Raw genomic sequence first — 19,125 nt, forward strand, 5'->3', positions numbered from 1 at the left:
TGGAAATGTTAAACCCATTATGCTAAGCTAGGACCTCCATCTACTGTGACCTCTTGGCACTAGCTTCTGAGGACAGCATGACACTTTTACATAAAAGTTAGTCTTCCTTTGGGTCATCAATAGGCAGACTCGTAATACATCAGCACTTCAATCAACACCAGGAGAATTTACCCAAGGCCATGTAAAAAGTCCAAACCCATTCTGTGCTTACAGTAAAGTGATTAAAACGTCTATTAAAAGGTACAATTATTTTCCATTGGAAAACAAGCATTTATATTATTTCATGGGTCCACCCCACAGGTAATACATGGCATTCCTTTTCATTAAGCTGTTAGGGAAGTGATTAGTGACTAGCACCCTGCTCTAATTATCTTTAATGTAGTGTTTCAAATTGATCATGCATAATGCAATTAGAAATCATAATTAAATTAATTTATATTGATTTAAGCCTTTATAAGTTGTTAATAACCATGGCCCATTACATTAAATCCTACAAGCCAACATTAATATTTCCAATATGCTGAAATATTTCCCTTTTCCCCCCTTCCTCGCATGGGCCACCCCTGCAGGAGCTCGCAGGCGGTGGCTGTCGGGGGATGCTCCCGGGCAAGTGTCCCCGCGGCCGGCGGCTCCAGCCTGGCCCTTGCCGGTCCGGCGGAGTGGGTGCTGGGGAGCGAATCGATCGCTGGCTCTAATGCGGGAATAATGACCGCTGCCCGGGCTGACAGCCGCCCCTTCGATTTCCATGGAGACGGAAAGACCCCGACAGCGGCCCAAGGGGAAAACTCCAGGGGTGGGAGGCAGAAAAGCGAGGTGGTGGGGGCGTTACTGAAGGAGACAAGCCGTCCCTCTCCCCTCCCCCAGGACGGCTTGGGCCGGAGCTCCCCGCTGCCCGGGAGGGCAGGCTCCGGGATCTGGGGCTTCCCCGGGCGCGGGAGGCAGCGGGACCTGCGGGGCTGGGGGCGCGGGCAGCGCCGGGGGCTCCCGGGCCATGCGGCCCTGGCTGAGCCCCGCCCGGCGGAAGGCTCCCAAACCTGCCCTCTCCTGACACTGATCTTGGACCGCCCCAGCCTTCCGTCCCCATCTGCCTCCCCCCAGCACAAAAGCTCTCGAGAAAGTTATTTGCCCCCAGTTGCAATTAAACTTGTGCAGCGCGGCACCCTTTTAGGCAGAAATATGCATATGGACAGGCAGCAAATCATCCAGCGCGGGATGGCATGGGCCAGGCAGAACTCTCGAACGGGAGTTCTGCCACCTCACCCCGTCTGCCACCTTTCCATCACATACGAACGCTCCAGGGTCAAAAGAAGTTTTCCAGTAAGAAAGATGCCCGGTTATAATAAAATCTTACCGCGGGGGGTGTCACAAATCATTTAAGAAACCATCTTTTCTTAAATAATATTTCCTTTAAAATAAATTCGGGATTCGCAAATCATGATTTGGTTTGAAGAGGCATGAATTCTATTATATGTACAATTTAATCACGGGGTATTTAAAATAGACATTTCCATCTAAAATCCAATCAGAAATCAACACAGTACCTCGAGGCATTAAGATGATCATCTCCACTTTGCATTTGTAAACTGGTAGAAATAAATGTGGCTTGTGGATACCAAGAGGTCAAGTACGGCTGCTCAAATATTTTTCTTACAAAATGACGGATTTATTAGACAAATAAGTGGCCCGGCTGATGCAAAACCCCCAGTGATTGAATTTTGACGTTGAGTCAACAACAACTCGAACTACATCAGTGCTCCAAGATTTAGTTATGATGGTAGAGATTACTGAACAAATAGGAGGCAGAAATGAATACAGATTTCCTAGGATCTGCCCCCGGCACCCTCTTCTTGACATTCCCCTCCATATGCTATCCCTATTCACAGTGTATTCTAATTAAAGGACTGGGCTATGTCTTCTAATTTTACAAGAACTTTTAAATAATTAGTCTGGTGTGTGTTAAAAGGGACAGCTTCAGACATAAGGGGATTTCAGTCCCTTTAGGATCTCTCCTCGGCTTTGCGGTTATCATAGTCCCCTCCACGAGGAAGGGAGGAAAACGCCTCTGATTTGATTGCAGAAAGATGTGAACCCTGATCAAACTGCCGTATGCAAACACAGGCGTCCGCGGTTCATTTCCAGCCCATTCAGAGAGAATGCCTGGGGAGGGGGTGAGGGGGAAGGGTTGTGTTTGGGATTTTGGTGTGAGATTGGAGGGTTTTTTCCCCCCTTCCCAGTGGAAAAAATGTTGAGGGTTCAGCATTCCTGTGAAAATCTGTCCACGGATCCCAATCGCCTCTGAAACCAGGTTGGGCAGTAGCCTGCACTGCTTTGATAGCAGAATTTTTACCACGCTGAATCTGCCCTCTCTCCTTCCTGCCTCCTTTTCCCCTCCCTCTCTCCTTCCCCCCCTCCCGCCTCCCCACCCTACAGGTGTGTGTATCCAAGGAAAGCTGGCCGGTCTGAGCGCTGCCAGCCGTGTGCCGCAAAGGCTGCGTGAGCTGGGCGAAAGCGGTGTTATCCTTGCTTCATTTCTTCAGCGCTTTGGAGCGTTACTTTTACTTGCTAATCACGAAGGGGCGCTTAAATAATTGAGAGTACGTTTAAGCATAAAGCAGTCAGTTTCTAATCTTTTCAGGGGAAAAGGGACTAATCTGCACCTGCTGTGAGAGCCCTTTTTTTATTTATTCTGTATATTACTTCCACTCCAAGCTGGACCTGATGGCTCCAATTACAGTTGAGCCTTGCAGAATCCATACCCTCCCTTTCACAGCCCTTTTCTCTTCTCTCCTCCGCAGCAATAAACTTTTCCTTGGCAGAGAAGAGGGAGCGGGGTGATCTTAACAGACACCATTTAGTCGAGATTATAATTTATTTATTTTTTAAGAGAAGCTCTTCAGAATTCCCAAGCTCTCCAAACCTGCCTTCTTTCTATTGCCTTTACTGTTTCATATGCATATTTGTAGAAAAGAGAAGCACACGCAGGCTATCACGGTGGTCTGGATTGTTTTTGGTGGTGTTTTTTTTTTTGTTTTTTTGGTTTTTTTGGGGGGTTGGTGTTTAACAGGGGATGGCTCGAGACGAGTGTTTTAAAGTAGATTTTCTCCTATTAAGCGTTTGGGAAGAAATTGTTTAATAAGCCTTTCCTATATTACCTATTTTCCCTGCTGTGTTTTTACTTTGGGTAGAGGCATCTCAGAGTATTGCCAAAGTTAATTCCATATTTTTATCTCTCTAACCTACTTAGGATGCAAAAAAAGGGAAAAAAAATCCCGTCAAATTAAAGTGAGTCCTCCTGTCTTGCCTTCTCCCAGCAAATAACTTGCAGCACCTAATAAATCTAGATGGAGTTCCTCATATAGCCCGGTGCAGAAATAATTATTGTCCTGGCTTGTTTCATGTCAGAGGCCTCTTTGGCTCATCTGTCATGAAACCAATTTCACTTTATTTACATCCATTTGCTAGTTTAATTACTGTGCTGATGAATAGCCTGAAGGAATTAAGTTACGAGTCTTTGGAAACCTAAAACGACAGATATATGGGTTACCTTTTAAATAGAGGAAGAAAATGATGGGTGGTGTGTGCACCAAAATTTAAAGGTAATAAGAGACTCTTTGCTAGGTGGAAATGCAGAATCAACTGACGTTCAGCCCATGCATTTCCCTCTGTCTTTATGTAAAGGATTGCTTTGAAAGGCACTCATATTTTTGCAGGTTTAATGCAATCTGTATTAACGCAAATGTTCTGCAAGATGGGTGTCAGCTTAAGATCCAAGCACAGAGGCATTCATTATTTTTTCAGCCACAGAAAAAGGAAAAATGTTAGAAAATAAGTCGAAAGTAAGTCTTAAAGACACACTTCAACATAAGCTGTTCTCTGTGCTATATAATACTTATCAATACGGTTACTATCCTGTGTCTGCAATTGCACAAATAGTCTCAAGCACCTCTTCCCTCTCACTTGCCTCTCTGTGATGCTCTGTACCAACAGAGGGAATTTCAACCAGCTAGGGGATCTTGTGTTTTTTATACAAACCTGAAAAACAACAGAGTTTATCCTTGTGTTAGCTGTAGCCTGCATCCTTTCCTCTTCTTCGGATGTTTTCCCATCATTTGCATCACACACATGCGTGTCACTTGACCTGGAGATCGGGGGTAGGGAACCTGCCCCATCCACCCCCACGGTCCCTCCTGCAGGATCCCGGCACGCTGAAATGGTCCTGCCCTCCCCTCCTCCACCACTCAGTAACTTTCCTGAGCTGCTGCTTTTATAATAATCTAGAAATTCAAAACTTCATGCAGCTAGTATCTTAACGAAAGGCCAGTCTCTTTCATGCTCCCTCTCGGTCATAGTGAAAGGGGAAAAAAAAATTAAATAATCTGGTGGCCTCGGAATTAGGTCGGGAGTGTCAATTGCCGGGCTGTGCCCCCACGAGTCACCTACGGACTGGCAAACGAGGTCCAGGAGGAGCCCGTGCGAGCATGTTCCCTCTAACCCTGTAGAAAAAGTCCCCCCAAAGCCCTGTCCTCCAAACAAAAGTAGAAACCAGACCTGTGAGACCGTGCATCTTCTCAGGCACTGAGCCTGAAAGGCAGAATTTTATGTGGGGGCTTTGAGGGCTGCATGAAAAATTCACATACACAAGAGCTTTTACAGCACTCTCCTATACAGACTGCTTCTTCTTCTCCCGGTAATTTTGTGGATCCAGTCCTTTCGTGGATCTTACGTGGGACAAACCTTCCTTGAAGAAATGATATGAGGCAATAGGGCAGATATAAAAGCGGTGAGGATGGCCAGAGCTCTGGCTGTCTGGGGGGGAGATGATGCTTGATTCGCTAGAAAAAGCCTTCTCCTCAGACACACCCTCGGCAGGGAGATGGCTGAAGGGGTGGACAGAGACCCTCTTTGTCACAGAAGTTGAGCAGCACTTTAAAACCAAATCCTTTGCCAGGGGAAACGTGACGCATTCCCCCTTCCTCCCTCAAATATCGCTATCCACTAACCCGAGCTTGTTACACCGAGGCTATGAAAGAGCAGATCAAAAGAGAATTACAGCTGCCTATTCGAGGTACTCCGGGTCTTTATATCCGAGAGAAATGAAAGGAGAAAGTGTACAGCAACACAGGGTGGGGTATGAAAAGCTCCCTTCCCCCCCTCCCTGCCTCTCCCCTCTTCTCTCTCCCCCTTTGATTAATAGATCCATGTGGCTAACGGCCTGACATATGGTGTGCGAAGCAGCTTGAGATGGTACCTCGGGCATACCCTACGGCTATTAACATATTACAGGCTTCTGTGCAGCCGCAGACGGACAGGGGGAGAGTCGGGCAGACAGACATCCTCCCCTCGCCCCGCGCCGCCCGCCGCGGCCCGGCGGAGCTCTCCGTGGTGCTGAAGCGCCGCCGCTCCGCTCCTCTCCGCTCCGCTCCGCTCCGCTCCGCCCGCCGCTCCGCCTGCGCGCAGCCCGCCCGCGGCGCCTCCGCCGTGCTAGAGTTCAAAAAGCAGGCGGAGGCGGACGTGCACGCCCAGGCGGATTTAATTCTTCTGCGCCGCTTTCAAACGAAGAGGAGGAAAGCCGCATCGGCATTACTCCTTGTACATAATCTAGGGATTTCTCTCCCTCACTCTTTTTTTTTTTTTTTTTTTAATTCTTCATAAAAAAAGGTGTTGCTATGTATATAACTCCTTTACCACAGAGTACACAAAAATTGCCTTCTGTGGAATCCGGTAGCATACACAATGCAGTGCCGTCTTGCAGTGCAGAAAAGACTTTCCTGCCAATGACCCAAAAGTTAGGGAACTCGCACCTAATGCACCTGGCGGTGTGGGAGAGATGTTATTCCCAGCCGTGGTGTTTGGAAGGAGGAATTATATTATACAAATAGTGGCTTAGAATGCAACAAAACCTGAGGTTTATTTGATGCATTTCAAGGGTTCTGACAGAAACATACATCACCTTCTGCACTTTGCCTTGTAGATAGCTGCCCCGACTCTTTTTAACTTTGTTCTGGCTGTTTTGCTGGGAAATAAATGCTAACACCAGATTAAACGTTTCAGGTACCTTCCTCTTCTGATTTCAGTAAAATAGTGTTAATAAGGAGCTTTGATGTTGTTTTACTTTCAGACTGTATGCCTTAAGGCAGAAAAGCGCATAAAGGTACCTGGGAAAGTAAATTGCCAGAAGCGAAGAGCACCCCCCCTTTCAAAATCCTGTAAGTACTCCTCTCTCTTACATCAAACCTTTACATCAAACCTACCCTATGCAGAGCAGCACGAGCTGTTTTGAGATTTCCTGGCTTTCACCAATATATCTCCTTTCAATGCACACACGGCGATATGTGCCTCTGTGTTTATGTATGAGCACATTTCAGTATCAGCAGCTGCTAATGAAACTGAAGATTATGGGGGAAAATACGAAAGGGTCATTGCTATAGCTGCTTTCTTATTATGATTATTTTCTTTTTCCCTAACAAGAATACAAAATCCCGTGGGGTAAAGCCTCCTAGAGGTTTTTGGTGTGGAGTAAAGCCGAGTAAATGCAACGTGAGTAGAGAACTGTAGATCTCCACCACGCTGAAGCAGCTCAGAATAAAAGTTTTGCATCCTGTATGTACATTTGGGGCTTTCTTAGCTATTTCGCCAGTAGCCTCCTCTATTCTTTCGGGAGCCCAGCACATCAGCATGGCAGATTCCTCACACACAATCAATACATTTTGCATAACACGAATCTCCCTCGCTCTCTTCTTCTCTTGCTCCCTCTCTATTCTGCTTTGCCTCTCCTCGATGGCCGGGGTTTCTACACGGGGCTTTTTCTAAAAGAAATTAGCGCCGGCGAGAGAGAGTCTCAAAAGCAAAAACTGCTTGCTCGCGTCAGAAATTTCGCTGGAGCCCACCACAGCAACCTTTCAAGCATGCGGTTCGGTTTCAGACAGACACAGCTTGTCTCCCTCCAGTATCTCCTCTCCCCCCCCTCCCCTTCTATTCCTCTTACAGCAGTGCTTTAATAAAGTCACATAAGTGATTGAAATTAACATAAATCATTATTAGTTATTAGGATTTGCTCTAAATTACTCTGTGAATATAACACCAAACCCCATCTGCCACTCCTGCTCTAGCAGCAATAGATTGCAGATAAAATAAATGTCCTTACCCCATTAGAATGTTCCTGTCTCTGTAGCCAAAAGCCAAACAAAAGCAATAAATACAGAGCTTTTTTCTCTCCACTATTCAGCTGTGACTGTTTTCATCAGCTCTTCCTCTAGAAAAGCTCAATAGCTGCCTGAAAATATTGCATTTTATATCACCAAAGGGCGATTAATATTGCATTAACTGTATTTAACATTTTTTAAGCGCGAGTAATCTGAAATGAGTAAGTTTCTGTTACTAAATACAGGGGATGTCAGAGCTGGTGAAAACAGCTTAAAATATCTGTATAAACAGATTATTTGTTTCATACTTTGTATTTTTATAATGTTATGGTATAGTGTGCTCTGTTTGAAGTAGAAGAAGCCATGCTAATGGTCTGTTTAAAGTATTCTGACACTGTCTGGAGACATCCAAGTCTCTGCCTTCATTAAATGTTTATTGTCAACACTTCAGTGAAAAAAAAGTCTTGTGTAAGTGAATTTCCACTGCTGGATGCTGTCAACACTTTGTTTTATTCTGATCCGCGTGTACAAAAGTTTGTATACATTATGCTGAAGTGAAGAGAGGCAGAGATTTAGTGAGCTATAATTAGTTACCAAACAAACTTTTGTCAGTAATTCGGTTTATATAATGACCATAATCAAGGGCTAAGTTATGTATATTGGCGCCTCGTCTCCTTTCCGCGCAGCCCGTAAAAAGATGTGTTCATGTTGACATGCTATCTTCTTGTCAGGGAACATCCTTTTCAAAATAAAGTAAAAAAGCAACAACAAAATAAAAAAGAAAATCAAACCAAAATGCATACACACAGATCTTACATCTTTTAGCTCTGCCTCACAATTTTAAATTTCTTTCTTCCTCCCGGGCAAGGGATGAAAAACCCTCTCGGCACGCCGGTGTTTGCAGTGTGAGCCGTCTGTCTGCTCCCGCTGCCGGACCCGGGCTCGGGGCGGTTTGTCCCCGCACCGGGACCCGCCCCGCGCTCCAGCCCGTGCGAGCGGCAGGGTCGGTCGGCATTCTCACCCAACGAGGCTCTTTGGAGTCTTTTATGGCTCTCTTGTGGAAATCGGTGAGAAGTTACAATTTATCTTCACCGTAGCAGGGCCGAGTGTCTTTAAAAAAATTATTAATTTTTATATAAAACCTTTTAAATACTTTAAGTGCAGCGTTTAGAGTGATTAACGTCTTAAGACATCATTTTTTAAAAGTAATTTCCCCTACCCCCCGACTGCCTGATAAATTTTAATTTTATATTAAAACAAAAAGAAGTGTTTAACCACTTTTCCCCCAGAGTTAGAGATGCTTTGGCACACTTAGGTAAGCAGACTGAAGGAGTTAAAAAGCGGTTCAAAGGAGGACGTCTGCTTTCCCAGAGGGGCTGTGACTCCAATTTGGGAAGCAGATTTTGCATGTGCAGCTGTCCCTGGACGACCAGCCACGGCGAGCTCCCGAGCAGGGCTTGGCTGGCGGCGCGGCCATAAACCCGCACCCGCGCAGGGACCGGGCTCCCTGGCCCCTCTGCCCGCGGGAACACCGCGCTGAGTCCGCCCCAAAGCTGCCCCGCAAACCAGCAGGCGGAAAGGGTCTCGGCGGGGGAGGGCGAGCATCCCGCGGCGCCTCCGCCCCCGCGGAGCCGGAGGCGCGGTGGGGGCCCCGCACCGCCTGCCGCTGCCCTCGCTGGTGCGGAAGCCAAGGCGGAAAGTGCGCGCTGTGCCCGCGGGCGCTGCCTGCCCCAGCCGCTGCCCGCCGGCGGGGCTGCGGCCCTCCGGTGCGGGCGCTCTTTCCGCCACGACCGCTTCTTCAAAGATTTATATGTGACATCTTATTTTAAATTAACTTTTGAGCCCTGGGTTTCATTCATCCATCCACGCACCCACCCGCCCGCCGCCTGCCTATCTATCTTGCTGCGATGCGAAGAGACTCGCTTGCAGTTTTACCACCTCGGTCTCATCTCTGGGACCTATATATTCAGCTGACCTATATATTCATCCACTGCTTTTCTCCCAAACCGAGCCTCCTTCAGGTGCGAAGGGGTCGCAAAGGAGGAAAAAGAAAAAAAGCTTCCCAAAAGCGGAAGGGAGAAGGAAGGGAAGGGGGGGGGGGGGGGGGGAAGCGTCGTGCAGCACGCCTCCCATCAAGCTGTCTTGACAACAATTACTAAAGTTTTTAATTAGCCTCTTGTTATAATTCATTTTATTAATTTTCCAAATCTCAGCCCATGAATTATTAACGGCGGCCCCGTAATTGTGTTTGCAGCGGCGCACGTGATGGCGGCGGCCCCGCCGCGCCGCGCCTCTCCCGGCGCGGTCCCCTCCGCGCCCCGGCTGCGAGAGCGGCCCGCGCAGCGCCGGGCCCCGCTATTTTATCAACTCTTAAACAACATAATTACCGATAATCAGACCCTCGTCTGGCAGGTGGAAACAGGTTCCCAAGCGGATTAGAATTCTGCTGCTGATCTTTTAAAAATCAATTAGGCTCGCCTCCGCTTTGGAATCAGCAGGTAAATATAATAAAGCTTAAAAAAAAAAAAAAGCGCCGGCTGAAAAGCGAGATATAAATAACTGGAGGGATTTAAAATCGTTTGGGAAATGCCAGAATAACACAGGGCACCACCGGCGCTATCAAGCTTTATGCGCTCGAGTCCGTCAGAGTTAAAATAATTATCTTTCGACAAATCTATTTCTCTTCGGAGGAAAGGGGTAACACAGGGAGGCGGGGAGGGAGGCACATAAACCATAAAGTCAGTGCTGTAGGACACTTCATTCTCCTTCTGGGAAGCCTTTTTACTTGTTGAACCAGGACCGAATTAGTCTTAATATCACAGGAGAGTAAAAATCAATACCACCGTGGCAGTGGGTGTCTGTTACTCACTTATGATGGCCTAATCTAAGTTGAAAGCAAGCGGAGAGCAAGTGTTAGGCAGAAATTCCGGGAGCCAAACCGCGCCTGGCAGACTTAGGACTGGGAAATCGTGCTAGGAAACACTAGGAAAGCGGCGAGATACCTGGGTTGTGGAGAAAAGGCCCATTCAAGGGAGGACAGCAGCGAAAGGTTCGCCGGCAAGGGGCACAGGCTGGACCGCAGGAGTCGTCAGAGCCGCCGCCCGGCAGCGGCCTCGGGCCCTGGCACAGGGGGACTGGGGGGATTTCTGTATCTTTGTGGTCACAAATGGCTGCGTACTGTTGGGGAATAAATGAGAACACATGTTCTGCCTCTTCGTCTTTTATCTTACTTTTTTCCTCGGATGCAAAAGTTTTAATAGTCCTTAGGTAAAACCTTAAAGACTAACTCTTTCTTTCTTTCTTTCTTTCTTTCTTTCTTTCTTTCTTTCTTTCTTTCTTTCTTTCTTTCTTTCTTTCTTTCTTTCTTTCTTTCTTTCTTTCTTTCTTTCTCTCTTTCTCTCTTTCTCTCTTTCTCTCTTTCTTGGCATTTATTTAAAAGGCCTCACAAGAATTTTGTGGTTTTATGAGCTATTCAGATTCATCTGACAGAAAGCGGGACGTTTTGGTTTTGCACAGTTTCCTACCATCAAAAATAGGAAACTCTGCAAAGCTTTTATTTTCACCATTTGTTTTATTAACATACTTTTTTTTCTTTGTACTCGATAAGGATTGTACTTATTACAAAACAAACTCCTCAGCTTTTCAGTACATACATCAGTCATTACTGAATGATACAAATGTGGTATCGCTTTCAACATTTAGATCATTTGGGGCAGATGAAAAAGAAAACCCAACATTTGTAATTATTTTTATTTGTTCATTCCTGACTCTCCAAAAAAATGATATCCGGTAATACTTTTCTATAAAATAATATTTTTACAAATGCATTTATTAAAAATTCTGATGACATTTCAAGTTAATAACAACAGAAACAAGTCAATTTCCGGTGGACGAGATCTATGGGTTTTTTTAAAAATACCTTTAGTGCTTATTTTTTAACATCAACAGTTGTTTAAAATCACAGCTTTTTTAAACGTATTATTCTTTTCTGAACATCACGTGTCTTGGTTCACAGATTTACCGGCAAAATTAAAAAGATTTGGCTAAAATATGTCTACAGAAGAAATAATCCCAGCTATTAAGTAACTTTTTACATTTGGCATCTGATCTAGTCACAGGTCATCAGAAAATAGAAAGAGGTTCTTTGATCACTTGAAGCAGTAGGTGGCATCCTATACGTTCCTAATGAACAATTGCATTCACAACATAAGGAGAGATCAGTTTAGGATTTTCATATTTATTAACCCAAAATAAAAATAAAGTATCTTGTTACATAATTAAGTGCAATTAGGCCAGTCAGAACAACATATAAACCTGAAACCACCCAAGCTTTTCTTCTTTATACATATTTTGTAGGTGCATAATCCTTTCCAGCACACTGAAAAGAAATACTTCAGAAGTCCTTCTTAAAATTTTACTTTGATTTATATTCTGCAGTTATAGAATAAACTTCAAGAAACACACGCAGCTAATATATAGTTAATTTTATTCAGAGCACCGATTTTCACATAAGAGCTATCTCAAAGTAATGATTTCTGGATTTAGCAGAAAAATACATCTCTCACTATTTTCTTTTTGGTAGAATTAGTCTTATCGTCTAACGGCCATACCTTGAATTTACCAGCCGTGGAAATATTTTTATTTTTTTTAAATGCACCCAATAATGATAATAATAACTATTCTGTTTTTACGTTTGTTTTATTTGTAAGTATGCTGGGACACATCTCCCTGTTGTATTTTGGCGTACAGAAATATTTCTGATAGAAATTAAATAGAGTAAAGACACAACCAAGGAGAAAGCTCAGCAAACATACATGGACAGGTAGATTATTCAGTGAGACATTTCAGGATCCACACGTGATTGCAGTTTGTAACCTTTTTTGTTGTTGTTGTTGTTTTGTGCATTAAAGAAAATATTTACAATCGTCTTTCTTATCTTTTTTTTTTCTTTTTTTCCCCCTTCTTTTAAATCTAAATACAAGAACGTGACAAGAACGTTTGTGTTTTCGGTGAAAACAGGCAGTTAAACTGTGAAATTACACCATCCACAAAAGATTCTACCAGAAGCTAGTCTATTTAGTGCTCAGTTTCAAAATGCATAGAATGTTTGCGCTGCAAACAATGATACACAAAATAATAATAATAATAACAAAATAAATAGATAAATAAATAAATAAATAAATAATATTGAGACTTTATCACGGATCTTTCTATGCCTTTTTCTCCCTCTTTTCTTTTCCTTTTATTTTTTTCCTTTTTTATTTTTTTTTTCAGATCATGTCATGCATAATTGCAGTCTATTGATTGTTTTGATTTAAACGAAATGGTCTTTTCTTTTCAGAAATTCTTTTTTTATTTGAAACCCTCAGCAGTCTCTCGGCAAGAGACAGTCAGAGATGGCTTCTGCACATCACTCTCTTTTTTACCTAACAAGCCCTGATAATTTTGTTTGTTTTCAATCCGTGAGGCGTGTAACGCACCTTGACTACTATTAGCCATACCAGCATGGTTATTACAGAACAACATCATCGCTTCCAATCCAGGAGACTGTGATAGTGCAAATTGAACCCCACACACCCCTTCCAAAAGCCTTCCTCCACATAAGGTTTATGATACACAATAAACGACTTTTAAGCCCAAGTGGTTTTTTTGTCGTGTGTTTGCTCCCAACATGCACATCCCTCAGAAACAAACGTCATTTCAAACTCATCACCGGTGATTTCTTTTGCCTACCGGGTGCAATAACCTCCAGCCCTTGGAGGAAACCAAGGGAGGACCTTAGCCTAAATCCAGCAGATTTGGTGGGGATGCCGGGGGGCATACGGTTGGGAGCAGCGGGGAGGGAGGGAGGAGAAAGAACATAGTTAACCATGAGCCTTAATGAGTCTGAGCATAATCTTTTGGAGAGCATCCCCGCTCTGGCAGGTTTGGCATCTGCCTCCAGATGCATCTCTGCAGAGAGAGGGACCTGTCTTTGGACACAGCTGGAAACGCAAACCACGCGGGCGAGGGAGGAGAGACAAAGGGGTTGTGGAGTAACTTTTTTCCCCCTTGTTTTCCTTGAGCCAGCTGGATTATTGAGGCAACAACGGAAAGGAAAGGGACTGCTCCCTAGCCTCGGGGGGCCGCTGCCCCGCTCCCGGCCCTTGCCCCGCTCTCACCGCTCCCCCGGCACAGACAAGACCCATCGCCAAAGCCTCGCGCAAAAACCGCGTTCGAAGGAAAATAAAAAACAACAGGAAAAAACCAAAACAAAACAAAGGAAAAAATAAAGACCAAAACAAACAAACAAAAAACCCAAACCCAAGCCAACTAAAGAAAAAGTTCCCCCGCGCCAAACCACCTCTGTCCTCATTCATTACTAAGCCAGGGAAAAGAAAAAAATAAAAGCAGAAAGTAATGAAAAGAGACCCAAACCAAACGTAGCATCATCATCACCAACAGTTTCGCCTTCCGGGTTTGTTGGTCGGTTTTGTTTTCCTTCGGAAAGTTGTGACTTAGGTTTCTCGGTTTGTGGCTGTTGCTGTCACGGTATTTATTGGTGTGTGTCTGTGTGTGTTTACGCTGTAAGTTGCTCTTTCTCCCGCTTTCTGTCGGGGGGTTGGGGGGCAGAGAGGGGAGAGGGCCGCAGAAGTGACCCCCCTGGGCTTCTAGAGCGTTTTTACCTCCTCTCTCCTCCTTCTTCTCGTTGGCGTCCCGGTGTCTTTTTTGTTTTAATTATTGATAGCGCACCCCCCCACACGCACGCCCCCCCTCTCCCCGAGTAGTTCGCGTTTAATTTCTACATCGTCCCTTGGTCCCCAGGAGCCTCCCGCGGCGTCTCAGGCGACGGTGGCGGTGCGTGGGCGTCCCCGCGGCCCCGGCCCGGCCCCCCGGTGCCCCCGATGCCGGGGCCGCCCCTCCCGCCCGCCCCTAGTAGGTGGCGGAAAATTTCATCCGTTTCTGCTTCTGTCTCTGGTTGCAAAACCAAACCCGCACCACGTTCTTTTTGAGGTCCAATTTCTCGGCGATGGCGGCGATCTTCTCGGAGGAGGGCCGGGGCTGGACGGCGAAGTACGCCTCCAGCGAGCGCTTCTCCGGGGCGGCGATGGAAGTCCGCTTGCGCTTCTTCTCGCCCCCATTGAAGAGCTCGGGCTTGTTCATTTTTTCCCGCTGGGCGCCCTCGGCCTCCTCCAGCCAGGCCTGCAGGATGGGCTTGAGGGCGATCATGTTGTTGTGGGACAGGGTGAGGGACTCGAAGCGGCAGATGGTGCTCTGGCTGAGGGAGCCCACCCCCGGGATCTTCAGGTTGGCCAGCGCCGAGCCCACGTCGGCCTGGGTCACCCCCAGCTTGATGCGGCGCTGCTTGAAGCGCTCGGCGAAGGCCTCCAGCTCTCGCGGGTCCGTGTCCGAGTCGCAGATGGAGGCCAGCCCGGCCGCCCCCACCACCGCCGCCGCCGAGGCCACCTGCCCCGCGGCGCCGTGGTGCGCGGCCACCAGCCCCGGGTGCGGCAGCCCCGACGGCATGTTCATGGCGGCCGGGTGCGAGAGGTGGCCCAGGCCGTGCATGTGCGAGTGCGGGTGGGCCGAAGTGGAGATGAGGCCGCCGCCGCCCCCGCCGCCGCCTCCGCCGCCGCCTCCGCCGGGCATGAGCGCAAGGGAGGGGGAGGTGATGTGGTCCAGGAGGTCGCCGGGCTCCAGCGCCTGGTGATGGTGGTGGTGGTGGTGGTGGTGGTGCGCCAGGGGCACGGTGGAGGTGGAGGTGCAGGGCACACTGTTCATGGTGTGGTACGTGGCGTCGGGCTTGAACGGGTGGCTCTTGCCCTGCGAGACGGCGATGTCGACGGCGGCCAGAGCCTCGGCCCGCGCCAGCAGGGTCTCATCGAGGCTGGCGAAGATATTGCTCTGCAGCTGCAGGAGACACAAAACAGAGCGGGGTGCGGGGAGAGGAGGGCAAGGGGGCAGAGAGGGGGCAAAGTGCGCGGGGGGAAGGGGACGGGCGGGGGACAGCGTGGGGTTGCGGGAGCGCCGTGGAAAAGGAGGGGGGAAGTCGAGGGAGGGGAGAGAGAGGTGGGCAAAGTTAGGGTGACGGCCGGGGAGCCGGCAGTAGGATCAGCGTGTAAGGGAGTGCGGGATCGGGGGGAAGAGCCAAGAGATTGGGGGGAAGCGTGGTACAGCAGGCGACAGCCCGGGGAAATGAGGGGAACCAGGGGGATGGGGTAGAATAATGGGGGGATGGGAGGGGGAAGAAGCGAGAAGAGGGAGCAAAACAGGAAAAGAGGCAAAGAGTAGAAAGGTAAGGAAGCAAGAGGGAATCGGATAAGGAGAGAAGGAAGGAATGAAGGGAACAAATAAATTAATAAATTAAAAGGGGGGGAATTGGAACGAAAGGAGAAGAGAAAGGAGGAGAAGAAATGGATCTGTAACTCTCAGCTGGGGAATTGTGTCAAACACAAGAGCACATAAAACGCATTCCTTTTCAGAGGCCGAGTCATAAAAATTAATACAGAAAGTGGATGAAGTCGGAGACTCGTGTGAACACCGCTTTCAAAAAAGATCACAGGCGCTCAGATGATTGCAGAGGAAGACATGAAAAAAACATTAAGCGCCGCTTGTCAAAATGTGCCTCGCAGCGGTTTTTTTATTAATGCACATACACATACATGCAGTATACAGAAAGAGAGAGAGAGAGAGAAAGAAAGAAAGAAAAGTGTGCGCTTGTAAGGGAGAGAAAGAAAGAAGAGAGCTGCAGCTGTCTGTCCCTTACCGGTGGAGTTGGTAGACATGCTCTTCTTATTGCTTCCGAGCTGGAGTGTAGAGAGGGGTATTTGTGCTCAGGTAGGGTGGGATGCATGGCAAAATGAGGCTGTTTGCTGTTCATGGACATCATCTTGAAGGCTTGGCATGTAAATCCACAAACACTCCTAAAGTCGGGGGAAAAGTGCTCTCCGGGCTCTCTCCTCCCGCCGGGGGAAGCCGCTGACAGCGGCGGGTGGCGGAGCCGGTGGTGGCGGCGGTGCCGCAGCGGACCCTGCCCCCGCCGCCGCCGCTGCCGCGGTGGCCGAGGCTGGGCTGGGTAGGCGAGCGGGCGGCAAGGCTCCCTCCGGCCCCCGCCGTCGCCCTCGCTCCCTCCCTCCCTCCCTCTCTCAGTTCTCTGCCTGCCGCTGCCCGGCGCCGGGCGCGCTGCGCTGCGCTCTGCCCGCACCTGAGCCCCGCATCCCGTGGCTACCGCCGGGCGGGCTCTCGCGAGAGCGCGGCGGCTCCGGCTTTGACAGACATCAGCTGTCTCCCCCCCTTCCTCCTCCTCCTCCTCCTTTTCCTCCTCCTCCTTTTCCTCCTCCTCCTCCTCCTGTTCCTCCCGCCGCCCCCGGTCCTTGCCTCCCCGCGCCTTGTTGCATCTCCCGCAGCCCTCGCCCGTCTCACCGGGGCGGCGGCGGCGGGGCCGCTCTTATAGCGAGCGGCGCCGAGCACCGGGCGGCTGCGGCACCTGTGGCTGCCACACGTGCGCGCTGCGCGGCCGCCAGCGCGGCCCGGGGCGCCCGGCGGGGCGGGGATGGGCGGGGTGCGGGGCTGGGCGCCCCTGCCCTGCCGTCGGAGCGGCGCAGGGAGCCGGCCCGGCCCTCGGCTCTGGAGCACAAAGGTGCGCTGGCCGAAGAAAGGGGCGCCCTCCGGCCGCTCCTGCCGCCGATTGTACACCGGCTCCTGGAGAAGACGGGCGGCGGCAGACATTTGTTTGAACCACTATTGCCTCACCACAATAGCCTCACCAGAGGCTATTGTTTTCCCTGTAATTTAATTTTCCCCCACCCCGTGTAGTTTTATTGCGCCTATTGCTGTGCCAGGCGCCGCGGGTGACAGCCGCTGCGCCCACGCGGGGCGTGCGTGTGCGCGGGCAGCGCCGCGGAGGTGAGACTGCATCTCCTCCTGCCGCCCAGCCCCAACTCCTGCTCCCTGGAAAACCCAAGTGGCACTGGCGTGGCCTGAAACAGGAAACAGTCACCAACTTTCTTTCTTTTCTTTCTTTTCTTTCTTTTCTTTCTTTTCTTTCTTTTCTTTCTTTTCTTTCTTTTCTTTCTTTTCTTTCATTTCTTTCTTTTCTTTCTTTTCTCTCTCTCTTTCTCTCTCTCTTTCTCTCTCTCTTTCTCTCTCTCTCTGTCTTTCTCTCTTTCTCGCTCCCTTCTCTGTTTCTTACTCTTCTTTCCCTCCCTTTTCTGTGGTTTATCCTTAGAATACTCTTGCCTTTGAATCAAACAGTAGAGGAGTCACCCTGTTAGTATTATGAGTGATTCGGGATTTCTGTCCCGTTTTAGAGGAGATTCTATTTTTTTCTCGTAGTTGCTTATGAAGTCGGAGGCAAAACTACGGAAGGAGCCAATCTGCTGCTGCGCCTGTGAGATTAGTATGAATCCCTAGCGAGCGGCCCAAGGTGAAGCCTGTCTGTCCCTTGGGGCACGCCGGAGCCGTCCCTCGGTGACCGATCAGATGCTGCCTTGCTTGTTTCAGCAGGGCTGCAGGCAAGCAGGCAGCGGGGTGTTTGGATCTGGGATGTGACAGCCGGGGAGTGCATCGGAATTGTTTCGTTTCTCCTGAGCGCCTTTTATTTATGCGCATAAACATAGCAGAAAGGTCACGCTGGAAAACACACAGGCGCACACAACAGCGCACACCACAACCCCAAGTGAAGACACATTTGTCTTCATAAGCCTTTCCCTAGCTCCCTAGCCAGTCCAGGAGGAAGGAGGGAACGTCTGCCAATTACTTGTGCGAGAGGGAGCCAGGTCTCCATCCATTACCGTGTCTCCTGGGTTAGCGAAATGCAACTTCATCTCTGGAGGGGATGAACTTGAAACTGGGATTGGGCTCTCCTTATTTATCGATATCATTGTATCAGAATCCACAAATCATACAAATCATACTTTATGTGTATTTATTGACATTTTTTTAAAGTTATTCTAGCCACTTCTCAGCTACCATCCACTGTAAAGGAAAACCCTCCTGGGAAAGGGTTTGGGAGCAAGGAAGTGGGAAACATCTCGGTTTTTCGCCAAAGTTGCTGAAAAGTGCCCAGCTCCAGGAGCAAGGCCCGAGCCGAGCCGGCTGCCACTCCCGACCATGGCGAGATCCAGCCCAGAGCCGCGGTGCTCCTGGGCTGAGCCCGGCGGGGCAGGGAGGCAGATTCCCGGGATCACGTCCTCGTCCCGTGGAGGAACGCAAGGGATGCTGTTCCTTGGGATGCATGGGTGCTTATCAGTGTGCCTCTGCGCGAACCCCACTCTCCGGGATGCTGTCAGATCAAGTTCACCAGGTTTCCCGAAGGAAAACGCTCAGAGAGGGGAAAATTATGCAAGCGGTGGCAAAGGCGGCCGAGGGGAGGGTGTCTAGGCTAAGCGGTGACCTGCCTTACATACCACCGGGCACTTGCTTTGCCTCTGCGGCCGGGTCTTTAACTTCTGGGCTGGCAGGGGCAGGGTCGGGCAGCGAGGGCAGCCAGGGCAGGCAGCCGCCAGAGGAATGGGAACACACGTCTATGGGCTGGGCGAGACCTTCTTGGCTGGAGGAGCATCAACCCCCACCAGTACTTTTAAAACGACCCTTTCTCTTCACTGGCTTATTTTTAAGGCCATGAAGGCAGAGAATCCAGCCTTTCTCTCACCTCCACCCGCAGCGCTAGCCGGAGGCTGAGGAGGCGAGGACCTTTAGGAGTTCGAAGGGTCCCACCTCCGAGATGTCTTCTGAACCCTGGGATGGCGGTGGGCACATCTGGGCATGCACAGCTTGCGATACACATCCTACTGGATTCTCCTCGGGGGAAGCAGTCCCGCCCGGCTGGAGACACACCCCCTGTCAGGGCTCCTCGCTCCTCACTGAAGCCGCCCGGGGGCGGCCGCCCGAGGCACCGGGGTGACGGCGTGCGGGGAGCGAAGGCTCCCGACCCCGGGGAGGAGGCGGGCTGCTGCCGGCCCCCCGCTCCCCGCTGCCTCCCCGAGGCAGACGAGGCGCCTCC

At 49.2% G+C, this 19,125-nt stretch overlaps 1 protein-coding gene across 1 annotated transcript; it reads right to left on the bottom strand.

Moving 5' to 3' along the window:
- Window positions 1-14,054: 14,054 nt before the first annotated feature.
- On the bottom strand, window positions 14,055-16,211 carry POU4F1 (POU class 4 homeobox 1). The gene is made up of 2 exons (XM_039714634.1): window positions 15,889-16,211; window positions 14,055-15,032 (listed from the first exon to the last, which is right to left on the bottom strand). Exons 1-2 carry the CDS (start codon window positions 16,009-16,011, stop codon window positions 14,055-14,057), a joined length of 1,101 nt encoding a protein of 366 aa, XP_039570568.1. The 5' UTR covers window positions 16,012-16,211.
- Between the last annotated feature and the right edge of the window lie 2,914 nt (window positions 16,212-19,125).

The sequence above is a fragment of the Passer montanus genome, unplaced genomic scaffold (assembly GCF_014805655.1).
Source record: "Passer montanus isolate IOZ18808 unplaced genomic scaffold, ASM1480565v1 scaffold30, whole genome shotgun sequence".
NCBI classification, from domain to species: domain Eukaryota; kingdom Metazoa; phylum Chordata; class Aves; order Passeriformes; family Passeridae; genus Passer; species Passer montanus.